We start from the raw sequence: 12,277 nt of genomic DNA on the forward strand, positions 1-12,277 counted from the left end.
GCAAGGTTGCCTGTCAACAGCAGATTATGTCTGTCAGACAGTGACAGTGGGGCCACTATATAAAAGCATCTATGATTTTTGTTGGGAACAACACAAGACATTCAAACTATTATTTAAGTGTGTTATTTGCTAAAATGTAATTAAATTCTAGGATGGCAACAAAAAATTGTTTTGCACCACAAATAATTAATAATTGAAGGTTATTTAATTAAATATCTTGTGTTGTTTAAACATTACATTTTGTTATGGACATTAACATATATTACCACAGTGAAGGAAAGGTGAATATATCACATTTAAAAACAACATCACATCACAATACATGCTTGATGAGGAGGACTATAATAAAACAAGAGACAAAGTTAATAGATAACACATTTAATAGAATACACACATAACCTATATCCGTCTCAAAAGTAAAACCTTTATGTTGAATTAAGCTTTTATCATAGAAAATGCTATGCTACAATATAGTATTATTATTATGCTTGTTTGCATGTCATCTGCACTGTCCAAAGCAACAGAGGTATCGGTGAACGCCAAAATTGGCAAGACATCCATGTCCAAGGTCATAGTTAGTGCTGCCAAAAATAGTTGACCGAGGCCACATCCCAAGTGCACCACTTTGTATGCAGTTATCTTTGGACACTTTGGTTAGAAGCATATTCTTAAAGATGTGTAAAACAGACGTCTACAGGGCCAAAGAAAGGAAAGCCTTGTCCCACAACTCTTCCTGTGGCTCAGCACAGCACCGTTAAGACAAAATGTCAGATTACCAAATAAGAATGATACAAACTTATATATTCTCCTTTAAGAGTTTACATATACTGTAACTCTACTGTCAGGATGTAATACAGGCCGTCTGAAACAAGTCCTCACAGAACCAGCCTATCTTCTCCTCCCTCCTGGATAACCTGACCAATGGATGCCTGGTTCTGTGCTCGGATGAAGCACTGCCTCTTGCACTCCATCAGCTGCTCCAGGTCCCGCCACATCTTCATCTGCTCCATGTTGGCACTGTGATTCTCACGAACCATCTTCTGCCTCTCACGTAATTTCTGGAATTCACATAGAAGTAAAATTGGGGTAAAGAAAACATATCATAATTATTTGTCAACACAGTGTGTATCCATTAAACATATTTTAGTGGAACAAAAATGTACTCTGTCAACATAACTGCATTTTTCTGTTTCTAGTAGCGTACTTGTCTACCCGATCTGTGCCCAGACTACATTCTCGACAGACCATGACCAAGTACTGACCCATTGCATCTGCTAAGTGAGCTTTTTGTCAAACACTTACCTTGCCAAGTAACTCTTGTTCTGAAATGTATTTCATGTACACTTCTCTAAAAAAGAAACAGAAAAAACTACATTTGAAAAGCAATCTCACATTCAACTCACCCATCATGTTTTTTTTTTTTAAAGATGCAGCCTGAAGAACAGTCACAAGAACAGTGACAACTATGTGTTCTGCAACTGAAACTAATGTGGCAGGAGCTCAACTGACTGTGCTGTAATAATAGCTTGCAGAGGTAAAAATGCTATTCATCTATGCAAGCAGCTGGCTGGCCTGGATCAGTACGCTTACCTGATGGCCTTCTTCCTCTCTTGTGGATCAGAGGACACGTAAGCCTTCATCTCTTCAGCTGCCCGCTGTATTTGCATCTCAATGATCTGTGGAGGGCAGAGATGATCACATTTCACCCACTCACTATAGATGGTAAGTCAATGTGAATTTGTAATTGCCAATACTAATTTCACCACCTTTGCGTGTCTACAGAACTTGCCTGTGACATGGAATTGATATAATGATAGCGGTTTTCCTCCTGTGCTGTCTCCTCTCTTAAAGTCTTCACCTCCTGTAAATTTAAATGAGAGGAACACAGACATGCAGAATGTCACTACTTTAAGAGATATCCTAAATAGTCTAAATAACACTACAGATAATTACAAGACCTGTTCCAATTTAGATCTGTTGCTCTCCAGACCCGCAGCACAACTTTCATATTGTGCCTTCTTTTCGTCATACTCCTGGCTGAGTTCCTGTTAAGATCAGATGATTCAAATGTCTTACTTGGCATGAGGTGATACACAGTAACTCAGAGACAAATGGACATAACATGTTGAATGATGAGAAATACATACAATGCACCATTTCAACAGTCTTCACAGCACTGACAGTAATGTAAGTTCACAGCTGGCATTTGAACAGTTTAACTTACAACAGGCTCTCACAAAGTCTATTTATGTCTTCATTAGTAGACATTACCCAGTAAGATGGAAGCCTGATTCTGGGAACACACGTAGGAAAATTTAATCCTCTGCTTTAGTGCAGCAATGTGGGGGGCTTTCCCATCAGGGACTATATAAATGGTTATGTTGGCTTTGTGTGTCCGTGTGTGTGTGCGTGTGTGTGTGTATGTTGAAAACACTGCAACATAGAACACATAAAAGTTAACTTAAATCTATGGTCTAAGGTTTAAGGAATAAATTTTTCTATCACACCCGCTTGCGTCATATATACTAGCCTGTCCTATTTTGGCTTGTCCCCAGGCAGTCACCAGTGTAGATTAAAATGACAATGGCGTGAAACATTGACGGCAGCTTCTTGGAAAGATTCTTTTAATTCTGGCTTGTTGTGTAACCATAGAACAATTATGTTTCGTCATGCCTTTAGAAGGTCCCTATTAGCAGGTCAGGTGACCAGAGTCCCTTACAAATGACAACTGAGGTGCCAAGACAGTTCAATAGAGCTGATAAAATGCAAATGATACTCACCTGACATCTCTGCCTCAGTGAGCGCAGTTCTTTTATAATTGGAGCTAGAGCTGTCTTCTTCTCCACTATCATAGAGTTTAATTTCTTCACCTGAAAAACCAGCCAAAATCATCATCAGCTGCATTAAAATCAATAATCACATTATAGCAGTGTACAAGGTTATTGTGCTACAATAAAAGGCTGAAATTTACTGTATTCAATTTACAATTGTGCAAAAGCAGTTAATGTGATTTACTAAGAGGGTCCATTCAGCAGTCTATTGCTACATGAGTGACATCAAGGTCCCTAATGCTGTGACAGTGTTTTTAAACAATTTGCTATCCTGTCATTAAATATTACAGATGTTATATTTTTGTTTTTGTGCCTCTCCAAGCCCCAGTCTTCAGGTCCACCTCAGGCTGCGGCCAGGGAGGCACCGGCTGCCAGAGAAACTCACTACAGCTTGGAGCGCGGCCTAATCGGTTGCAACTGCTTCCCTCAGCACCTTGATACGAAAGGACGACAGGATGGTAACTAAGGTAGACGCTGTGACCTCAGCTGGCATAATGATGCCAATGATTTAACAACCTGCCTCGATGCAAACACAGAGGACATATCTAAAAACTACAGGCTACTATGTCTCACTGAGTCTTACTGAAGGTGTAATTTGACTATACCTAGTAGTAAAAACACAGGGGTCATTTATATGATGAGCTACATGACTGTTGTAGTCAGGCATTGCGTTACAAAATGATGAAGATTCAGTGTGAATAATGCAAAAAAGCTACAAAATCTGAAAGTTAATTCATTTTAATGCCTGACAGAAAGTTGAGGTGCCGAACACAGCACATAGAGTTAATAATCCTTCCCAAGGTAGCCAAAGGGACGGTAAAATGATGATCATGTAGTAGCTTTAAAACTCCTAGTGTCTTTTACAAGAACAAGACACATTTTTATATTGAGTTAACTGAAGGCTTTTTCATATAGTCACCATTTCAGACATGTCGTCCAGTGTGCGTCCCTTCTTCTCATCAAGCTCGCTCTTGATGGCAGACACCCTCTCCAGCTCCTCCTGCGTGTTACTGTAGCCAGAGATGCCCTTCTCAGCTTCAAGAGTTTGCTCAAAAATACAACAGAGCAGGGAAAACTTAAGATTTTTGTACTGAGTTGTAATTATGAGCTCTTATGTAAGAATCATGTGATCATCAAGGTGGAATCTCCATTTGATCTATGTGGCTCAAACAATAATAAAACAACTTTTTACAAATTCAGGTTTTGAGATGTTTTAGACGACTCATTAAAATATTAAATAAATCTAGTCAACTGAACTATTCATGGGGGAGTCACTAAGCAAGGCCCCACATTATTATAACCTGTCACTCACTGTGCCATTAGAGACTTTGAAACTGAGTGGCAACTGTGCTGTGTGAAGCTGAGGCTCCTGAAACTGTGACATTAACACTCACAGGAATCTAATGCAACCACAAAGCTTTTGAAGTCTTACAATAAGAATATCAGTACAACACATAAATATATCAACAGCTCGACATGTGCCCAATGAGAAAACTTTAATTGCTCTACAAATGTAGACACTGCAATGTAGGCACTGCAAAAGCAGCAGATGCAGCCATCAGAAATAGCAGCTCTGCCTGCGTCACAGTCTATCAAAGAGTCAGGTGCTGGGACAGCACAGAGGTGTGAAGCCATTTCCAGGAAGCTTCCATCACCTCGCTGTTAACACAAACACTGTGAATGAGCAGATAAAGTGAAAACTGCACATTCAGAATGTCAGCCTGAGAGAATGGGTGACGTGGTACAGTTTGTACTCCACAGGGCAGAGAGCAATTTAAGGCAGGGTCCAGATGCAATTTGTAATATTGAGTCAATTTGTCTGGTCTGAAAATCAAACAATGGGCATTCTTACCAGTTTCTGTTGGACGATCTCATGTCTCTGCAGCAGAATGTCCTCTGTTCTTTGCAGGACACCAAATTCTGCTTTCAGCTCAGCAATTTCCTGGCGCTTCTTTTTATACACTGTCCCCTTGCTTCGCAATTTTGCCACCAGACGTTTTAGCTTTGGGAAACAAAAAGGCAGAAGTGATGGGTTAGTTCTTTAATTCAAGGCAAAACTGTGCTTTCAAACAATTCTGGGTTTACATTCTTGTTCATTTATTCCAAAATTCTTGTTGTCAAACAACTGCCTATTTAAACAATTAAGAAGCCAGTGTTTCCGTCCATTTGACCTGTGCCATTATAAATCTAACTTTACTTTCTCCAAAGGGACATCATTTTTGAAATTCAACAACATACTTTGCTATCTTTAAAAGCCACATTCTAAATTTGTCTGCCTGACATTTAGTAAAGGTTACATAGTGTACAGGGAGGTTTTTCTCTCTACAAACAGCTGTTTTGGTCAAGCCAAATTTGGAATTGCTTCATAGAGCAGACTTAAACAAACAATGCAGAAAACAGTTGCACTACAGTTAAGGAAAACTGAGTGAGAAACATTATAGTACAATATTGAATAAAATAAAAATGAGATGATATTTCTACATTACTATCAGTTTACTGAAATAAAAAGGTTAACTTGGCTGATACAAGAAAAATGTGGAATCTTGCTTGTAGTAGCGCTATAAATAAAATTCATATTAGATTACATGGCGGCAGACACAGCTGACACACTGTGAAAGGCCTGAAAGACCACAATAAGTTGAACAATGGGAAGGAAGGGATTAGAGATCAGCAGAGACTACAGCACAGGTGCCCGGGGGCCATGCCCATGATCTGAAACGCTCACCCGCTGCTTTGAGGCCGACAGCTGGCTGTACACGGCATGTAGTTTCATGTGGCAGAATAACTGCTTTAAGTGGATGTTCAGTTACTCCCTGCCCTGACTGTCTGCTGGGACACAATGAGACTCCTCCACAATGAAGAGCAGCTATAAATGAACACAGACACGGGAGAACAGCCCCAGAAATCACAGAATGTACTTCACGTCCTTTGGGGACCCATGAAGCGTGATGTGTCCGCCAGTGAGTGAGTGAGTGAGTGTGGGTGGGTAGGAGCGTGTGTGTGCGTGTGTGTGTGTGTGTGCGTGTCCGTGTATTTTGGGACATCAAGGGCAGACGTGGCTGACAGAGGAATTAGTGCCGCAGAATAATACTGCATAGTGTTGTCAACATTGTGTCCCCAAAACAACTACTGTTAAACTGGATGATTGTCTCACAGATACAGTTATTGTTACACCAATGCTTACTTACATATAGAGAAATTGCTTCCTCCAAATACTATTTAACCACTTCTGCATATTACTTCAATAAAATGAGACATGTTACATTGAGTACTGATGGTTTCTTGACTGAAGTCAAATTTAACCAGCGTGATGAATCTGGCCGATAAAGTGGTTTCATGTTCCCGGCCAACCAGTGACGAGCAGATGTAGTCATCCCTTTCTGAGAGACCCTGCAGTTGGTGGGTGGCATGTGATGAAACATAACCAGCCGAATGGAAAATACTTGTGATAAAGTGATCATCTCCACCATGGCTGATGGCCCACAACTGTGGAGGAGTCTGATAAGCCGTGTTTGACAAAACATTTTCCATTTTTCATTCATGTTTAGTCTCAAGGGCCCTCTTTGTCTCTACAACTAGCTCCCTCTCATCATTTTAGAAAGAATTCAAGATATGTCATTCAGTCTTTAATTAATGGTATGTTCATACATTTGACTTGGAACACTGACACTGGTTGAGATACGCTAGCAAGCATTGTGAGATAAGATTGTGTGAAATGAACCTTATAGTTGGATACCAGCAACACACATTATTTAGAATTGTGCTAATCTAATTGGCAGCGGGTAAAGGTTTCATTATTGGGTATATCAGATTATTCCGTGCTTCAGTTCGGTCCTGTTCGACTAAACAGCACACATCTCCAAGTCAATGCATACTTCACCTGCAATACCTCCACGTGCCTCATTCTGCACTCTGCACTCACAGGTTGGCACAGATATGAATAGGACAATGGCAACTAAAACTGAGGGAAAAAAACAGTCTTCGTAATCTTACTACTCTTAAGGTTGACTGTAAGTGGGGTTTGCACATGAGTTTCTGTCTTGTACTAGTGATACTGCCAGTACTTTTCATCAGTACATTTTCGATAGACTTTACAACATGCATAAACATAAAGCAATTTTCCAACAGAAATTATACTTCCTCCAACATTTGCCAGAAACCGTAAAGCTTTAGTTTGTTTTCTGCTGCTACTAGAAAGCCACACTCAATCATTAAGATATAAACTGTTACTGCACCTGTAGTATGTTATTAAAAAATACCAACATTACACAGAAATGTCCAGTGAACCAGTGAATGCACACTGGTTGTGGTTGTTTGAAACCACAACCCGTGACGAACAAATAGTATTCTGAAGCCAGGTCTAAATATTGCTACAGCCAAACTATGCTTTATTGGTTATCAGTGTCTGACTGAGAATACGTTTCATGGGAAATATTTTGTTACAGCGAAATTAATACGGCCCCTAAATCTTTCTGATAGACTTTTTTAAACCTCGTAGTAGTGCACTTTTGATTTACAACCCTCACATGCAAGTTAGAGGTCAGGGTCTGCACTGGGACAACGCTCACATGACCTTCCTCGGGGTTTGATAGGGGCCCCACAGGACACAGAGAGAGGAGATGAAGCTGCTGTCATTTCAGACATGCTGTGACACTTTCACCTCAGCATGGGGCCCAGCTCTAACTTCATAGATATCATTGTGAGTCAAACACCAGGCTGTATAAATGCTCCTCCACACAGAACACACAACATGAGAAATTACTCTCTTTTGTGAAGTTTTGTGAGTTTTGAGCTTTGCATGTGATTGATTCCTTGTTTTGACAACAGACCAGCCCAGAGTAGACCATCCCATGAGTGTTTTGTGGGGAGAAGGTGTCTTGTGTGTTACATGTATGTAAAACACAAACTAAACAAAAGTTTGTTGAATGTGTATAGATGTACAGGTTCTTATTCATGATAAAATCTGATGTGTTCTATTTATAGCTCTACATGGGAATGTGAGGGAGAGAAATGAAAAAGGATAAGGAACATTAGACAGTGAGCCTGTCGATGTTTGGATTAGAACAGAAATAGCCTTGTCTTTTCTGCACTTTTGCAGATCTACTTAAGTGCACTTAGAAAAGCTTAGGAAGCTGGGATTTCTACATGTGATGTCACCTATTAGTGCAAACAGAAGACCAATGCAGATGAATGTTTCTTTTGTTAAATAGTTCTCTTGAAAATGAAATTTAGGTATCATGCATGGAAAGCATTCTAATAATGTCACTGTAGCTGTGATTGAATTTCAGAGTGTGATAATATTGTCTATAATAGTGACAGTAAGAAGGCCTCCTAACCTCATCACCCCGGATGACTTCATCTCCATTGGAAGCTTGTGCCTGGCTGGACCTCTGCCTCAGATCCCTCTCTGCTGTAGCAAGCTCCTCCCTTGCTTCTTGAAGCTCCTCTGCTTTTGACTCCTTTCTCCGGACAATGATGGAGGCCTGCAAGTGTCATATTACATTTATAAGGTAGCCTTCTTGTGTAAAAATGCATGAAAGTTACATTAAACCTTTTAACACAGCATATATTTGGGTTGGTACTAGAACAGCCAGTCCTTCATCAGGACTAAACTCATACAGATATTATTCAATACCTGCTGCCTGTAAAGAGTCAGTTTGTCATCCATGGGGTCATTTCTCATCATCCTCTTCTCAATTAGCTGGTTTATCTGAGCATCAACTTCTTTAATCTGTGAAATTGTAATTTAAAGGACATTCAAGGAATTAGACTTTTACGCAGTGTTAAGGTATACAGATGTAATAGCTAATGCTAGTTCTGACCTTGTTCTCCAGCTCATGTAGATCAGCCTGGCCCATAGCAGGCTCTGAAGCCACGTTCTGAAGGTACTGCACTGTCCGCCTCATGCCCTCCAGCTCTTTGGGGAGTTTCTCAGAGACCATGTAGGAGTTGATCTTGATTTCCATCTCCAGTCTCTTAATTAAGCCTACAGAAATAACAACAGAATAAAAACAAACTCACCTGTACTTTCTTGCATAAAATTATGAACTGATATTGAAATAAATTTTCTCAATTTTATTCAACTTGTTGATAGTAGTTATGGTTTTGGGGAAGTGTGATAAGTGACTTTAATTATGCAGCTCCATTTCAGTCAGTGTTTTACAGTTAATTTTAGAAAGTGCAAATGTGTAAATCTCTGCTTGGATTAAAAAGCCTAGTACCAGATGAGAATCAGCAGACAGTTTAAGATCAAATCACATAAGCTACATTACTTTACACAATGACACTTTAGGGATAAGAATAATTACAGGGTCTCAACAGATAACTGTTAGCTCCATTGTGTCCTTGACAATCCCACCGACACCGTCCTGCAGAGACGACAGCAGGACACAGATACTTACTCTCTGGACTGGCATCTGCAGCAGCTTGTCGCAAATCCTTCAACTGCTGCTGCGACCTCTGCAGTCTCTGCTCTGCCTGGAATAGCTGAACACACAAAATCAATTGTATCACAAGTGTTCCTAAAATATTCCCCATCACTTGATATCCTATAACATCATGGTATTGGTTCGAATCCTGGCTCCACTAGTTCATGTGCTGAAGTGTCCTTGGGCAAGCACTATACCCCAACTGGTGTGTCAGCTTGAGCTGCATAGCAGGTCTGCTCTACGTGTGAATGGGTGAATGAGACCATTTGCTATCATTTTTTATCACTTTTGTAGTTATGAAGACTGTGTGGTTTCACTGACTCGACTGTTCCATGTCAAATCTGTAATATGTCCCAACGTGTAAATGTCAAACAACAATTAATCACATGTACGTACTTGGTTCTTCTGTTCCTGCTTCTGGTGAGTCAGCGACTCCTCTCTCTCCTTCTCCACTCGCAGCTGTCTCGCCTGTTCCAGCATTCGTTGATGATTGGACACCGACTCCACCTAGTGGATTGACAAGTTAATGTGACATCTTACTGTAAGCCATCACAGCAGAAATGGCAGAAATAACTAAGCACCTTTTCCAGAGTCAGGTTTCACCTCTTGGTGCGCCTATGACCCGTTAACTCAACACCTCATTACTTCACAGACTTGTTAAGACAGCCTCCCAGCCTGTCAACTACCTGTCATGTGTTAGAGGAGCTGAAGATGTCTGAGGTCATGTTTTTAGGTTAAGTGAACCTTAAAAAGGGGACTCCCGTAACAATGTGCCTTACCCTTTTTTTCAGCCTCTCCACACGTTTGATTAGTTGGTCTTTCTCCTCCTCCATAGCACTAATGTCCTGTCAGAGAAATGATGAACTAGTTCAGAGCACTTTATCAGGTTAGAATGAAGTATTCATTTTTTGGAAAATTGGAAGCTAGGGTAGATCTGTAAATCAGTAATATATGATCATATACAGTAATTGGTAACACAGACAATTCTCTAACTATTGGTCTCTGAGTAAAACCATGTTACCATATTGTATACTGCTCAAAAATCAAAGGAACCTGTGTCCAAAGTGTTCGTAAAAAGAGTCATTTAAACTTTGATGTGCATATTGATCTGGTCAGTTGGGTAGCAGAGGGGTTGATAATCAGTTTTAACTGCTTTGGGGTTGCCTTCATGTTATTGAAATTAAAAATAGGTGAAATACAGTGACAACAAAGAAATTAGTCTCAGAACAAGAATAGTTTTAAAGGTGGAGGCCACTGATACGTTTCCACCTCATCTTTTCCTACATTTTATTTTCACTAGTTTTTGGATTTGGATAAGCAGGAAGAACACTGGTGTAAAAGTAAGAAATGGACATGCTCAATATCCTCTAGTCTATAACTGATGCAAAAACTTTCAGTTAAAAGGAAAAATATGCTGCATCATCTTTGTTTTTTGTGGCATTTGTAACTTTGGCTCTTAGTCCCTCTTGTAGGTTGCTTTTCATTTCCATCAAACCTAGTGGCATCCGTTCATTCCTAACACATTACCTAGCCCATAACAGTATAGATTCCATTGAAATTGGATATGTTCAAAAGGTTCCTTTCAGTCTACATTTTGGAAAGAGTATAGACTGTGTTTTTACCCTTCTGATTTCAGCTGTGGAGAAGCCTGATGTCCTCAGCTGCTCACATTCTTTATGATACGTCTTGAAGCCTTCAACCAGCTCTTCATACTGTGAACAAACAACCTTTATTTATTAAGTGCGATTTCTGCATACTAATACGTGACTGAAAATCTTATGGACCAACCTGGTGATAGGTGTCACTGATGACGTCATCTTGCAGAAACTCTGCAGGCACGTCCAGCTTAACTAAAAAGCGAGCCAGGTAAGCCCTTTTCTTCAACTCAGGGACCCTCAGCAGCAGCCAGTTGAGGATCGGGTGGACCACAGGTTTGCTGCCAGTGACAAGACCCTGTCTAAAGGCACTCCTTATAGAAGAAAAAAGAAACGACCGTTAAATTAAATCAAACACGACAATTGAATCCTCATTGCCACCTACTTACACGTCAGAGAGGTTGCCAGGAGGTTTATATTTCAGCATTCCCAGCAGCGCACAGATTCTTTTTACAGTTTGTTCAGGCATTTCTTCGCGAATGTCTATAGTTTGCTACAATCGAGAGGGACAGTGAGATCATAGTGTGCACTGCACTAACAACACTACTAAATAAATAAAAATAAATAAATAAATATCCTCACGACCACAAAAAACTAGTAGTCGCTCACCTTCGGGTCAATTTCAGCCAGAACATCGTTTAAAATCTGCAGCAGCTGCATTGGTTCGAGGGAGTCAAATGTTATGAGGTTAAAGTTTTTCTTGAACGGGTCTTTGTTCAGTTGTTCTACGATGAATTTCAGCTGTTCACTCATCTTGGAAGTGTTACAACTCTCGTGCAGTAACGGTTCCTTGTACTTGATTAGCCGGGTAGGCTAACTAACTGTAAAATATCTTGGGCCGTCGACTAATTTAGCCTGTCAGCCCGGGGAAAACAGCTTGAGTCGAGGATGACGCTGTCAAACAATCGCTTACATAACATGAAGACACGTTACTCTGTTGTTTTTATGTTCGTTATGTCGCGTTGCTAATATTTAGCTAATTAACTGCTCAACACACGGAGGACAGAAATATAGCGGTTGTTGTCAACAGCCCCATGGAAACCATGAAGGCGATTGGTTGCTAACCGGAAGTAACGTTGACAATTTCTTCAAGAGAGTTGTTCTGCGCTAAATGTGCGCAGATTTGGTTTTAGTTTTAGTCAGCATGAAACATTTCTGTCACACGGACTATATTTTAATTTTAAATGTGTTCATAATAAATGAGGGCCGTGGTCACGGAAAGATTTTATGACCTTTTCAGTGCGTTATTATACTTAGCCTACAGTCTCGGTCATAAACATTCTAACCCGTAGATGGCGATGATTGCACATGTCATTGCTTTATGTTGCAACAGAATGAACTTTGGTAGGATTAACTTTGGTAG

The 12,277-nt window shown here is 40.2% G+C and overlaps 1 protein-coding gene and 1 long non-coding RNA gene across 2 annotated transcripts; one reads left to right on the forward strand and one right to left on the reverse strand.

Annotated features, from left to right (window-relative positions):
- Positions 1-277: 277 nt before the first annotated feature.
- ift81 (intraflagellar transport 81 homolog) lies at positions 278-12,072 on the reverse strand. Its single transcript, XM_029161124.3, has 18 exons — positions 11,524-12,072; positions 11,304-11,407; positions 11,048-11,228; positions 10,882-10,971; positions 10,039-10,104; positions 9,656-9,766; positions 9,233-9,317; positions 8,654-8,817; positions 8,467-8,562; positions 8,168-8,314; positions 4,684-4,833; positions 3,751-3,879; positions 2,781-2,870; positions 1,959-2,045; positions 1,790-1,861; positions 1,591-1,676; positions 1,303-1,348; positions 278-1,058 (listed from the first exon to the last, which is right to left on the reverse strand). The coding sequence occupies exons 1-18, from the start codon at positions 11,665-11,667 to the stop codon at positions 876-878; spliced, it is 2,031 nt and encodes a 676-aa protein (XP_029016957.1). The 5' UTR covers positions 11,668-12,072; the 3' UTR covers positions 278-875.
- Positions 903-1,620, forward strand: LOC129604617 (uncharacterized). Its single transcript, XR_008695657.1, has 3 exons — positions 903-1,086; positions 1,197-1,278; positions 1,428-1,620. It is a non-coding gene; the product is annotated as an uncharacterized LOC129604617 (long non-coding RNA).
- Positions 12,073-12,277: the final 205 nt, after the last annotated feature.

Source organism: Betta splendens, chromosome 9 (assembly GCF_900634795.4).
Source record: "Betta splendens chromosome 9, fBetSpl5.4, whole genome shotgun sequence".
NCBI lineage: Eukaryota > Metazoa > Chordata > Actinopteri > Anabantiformes > Osphronemidae > Betta > Betta splendens.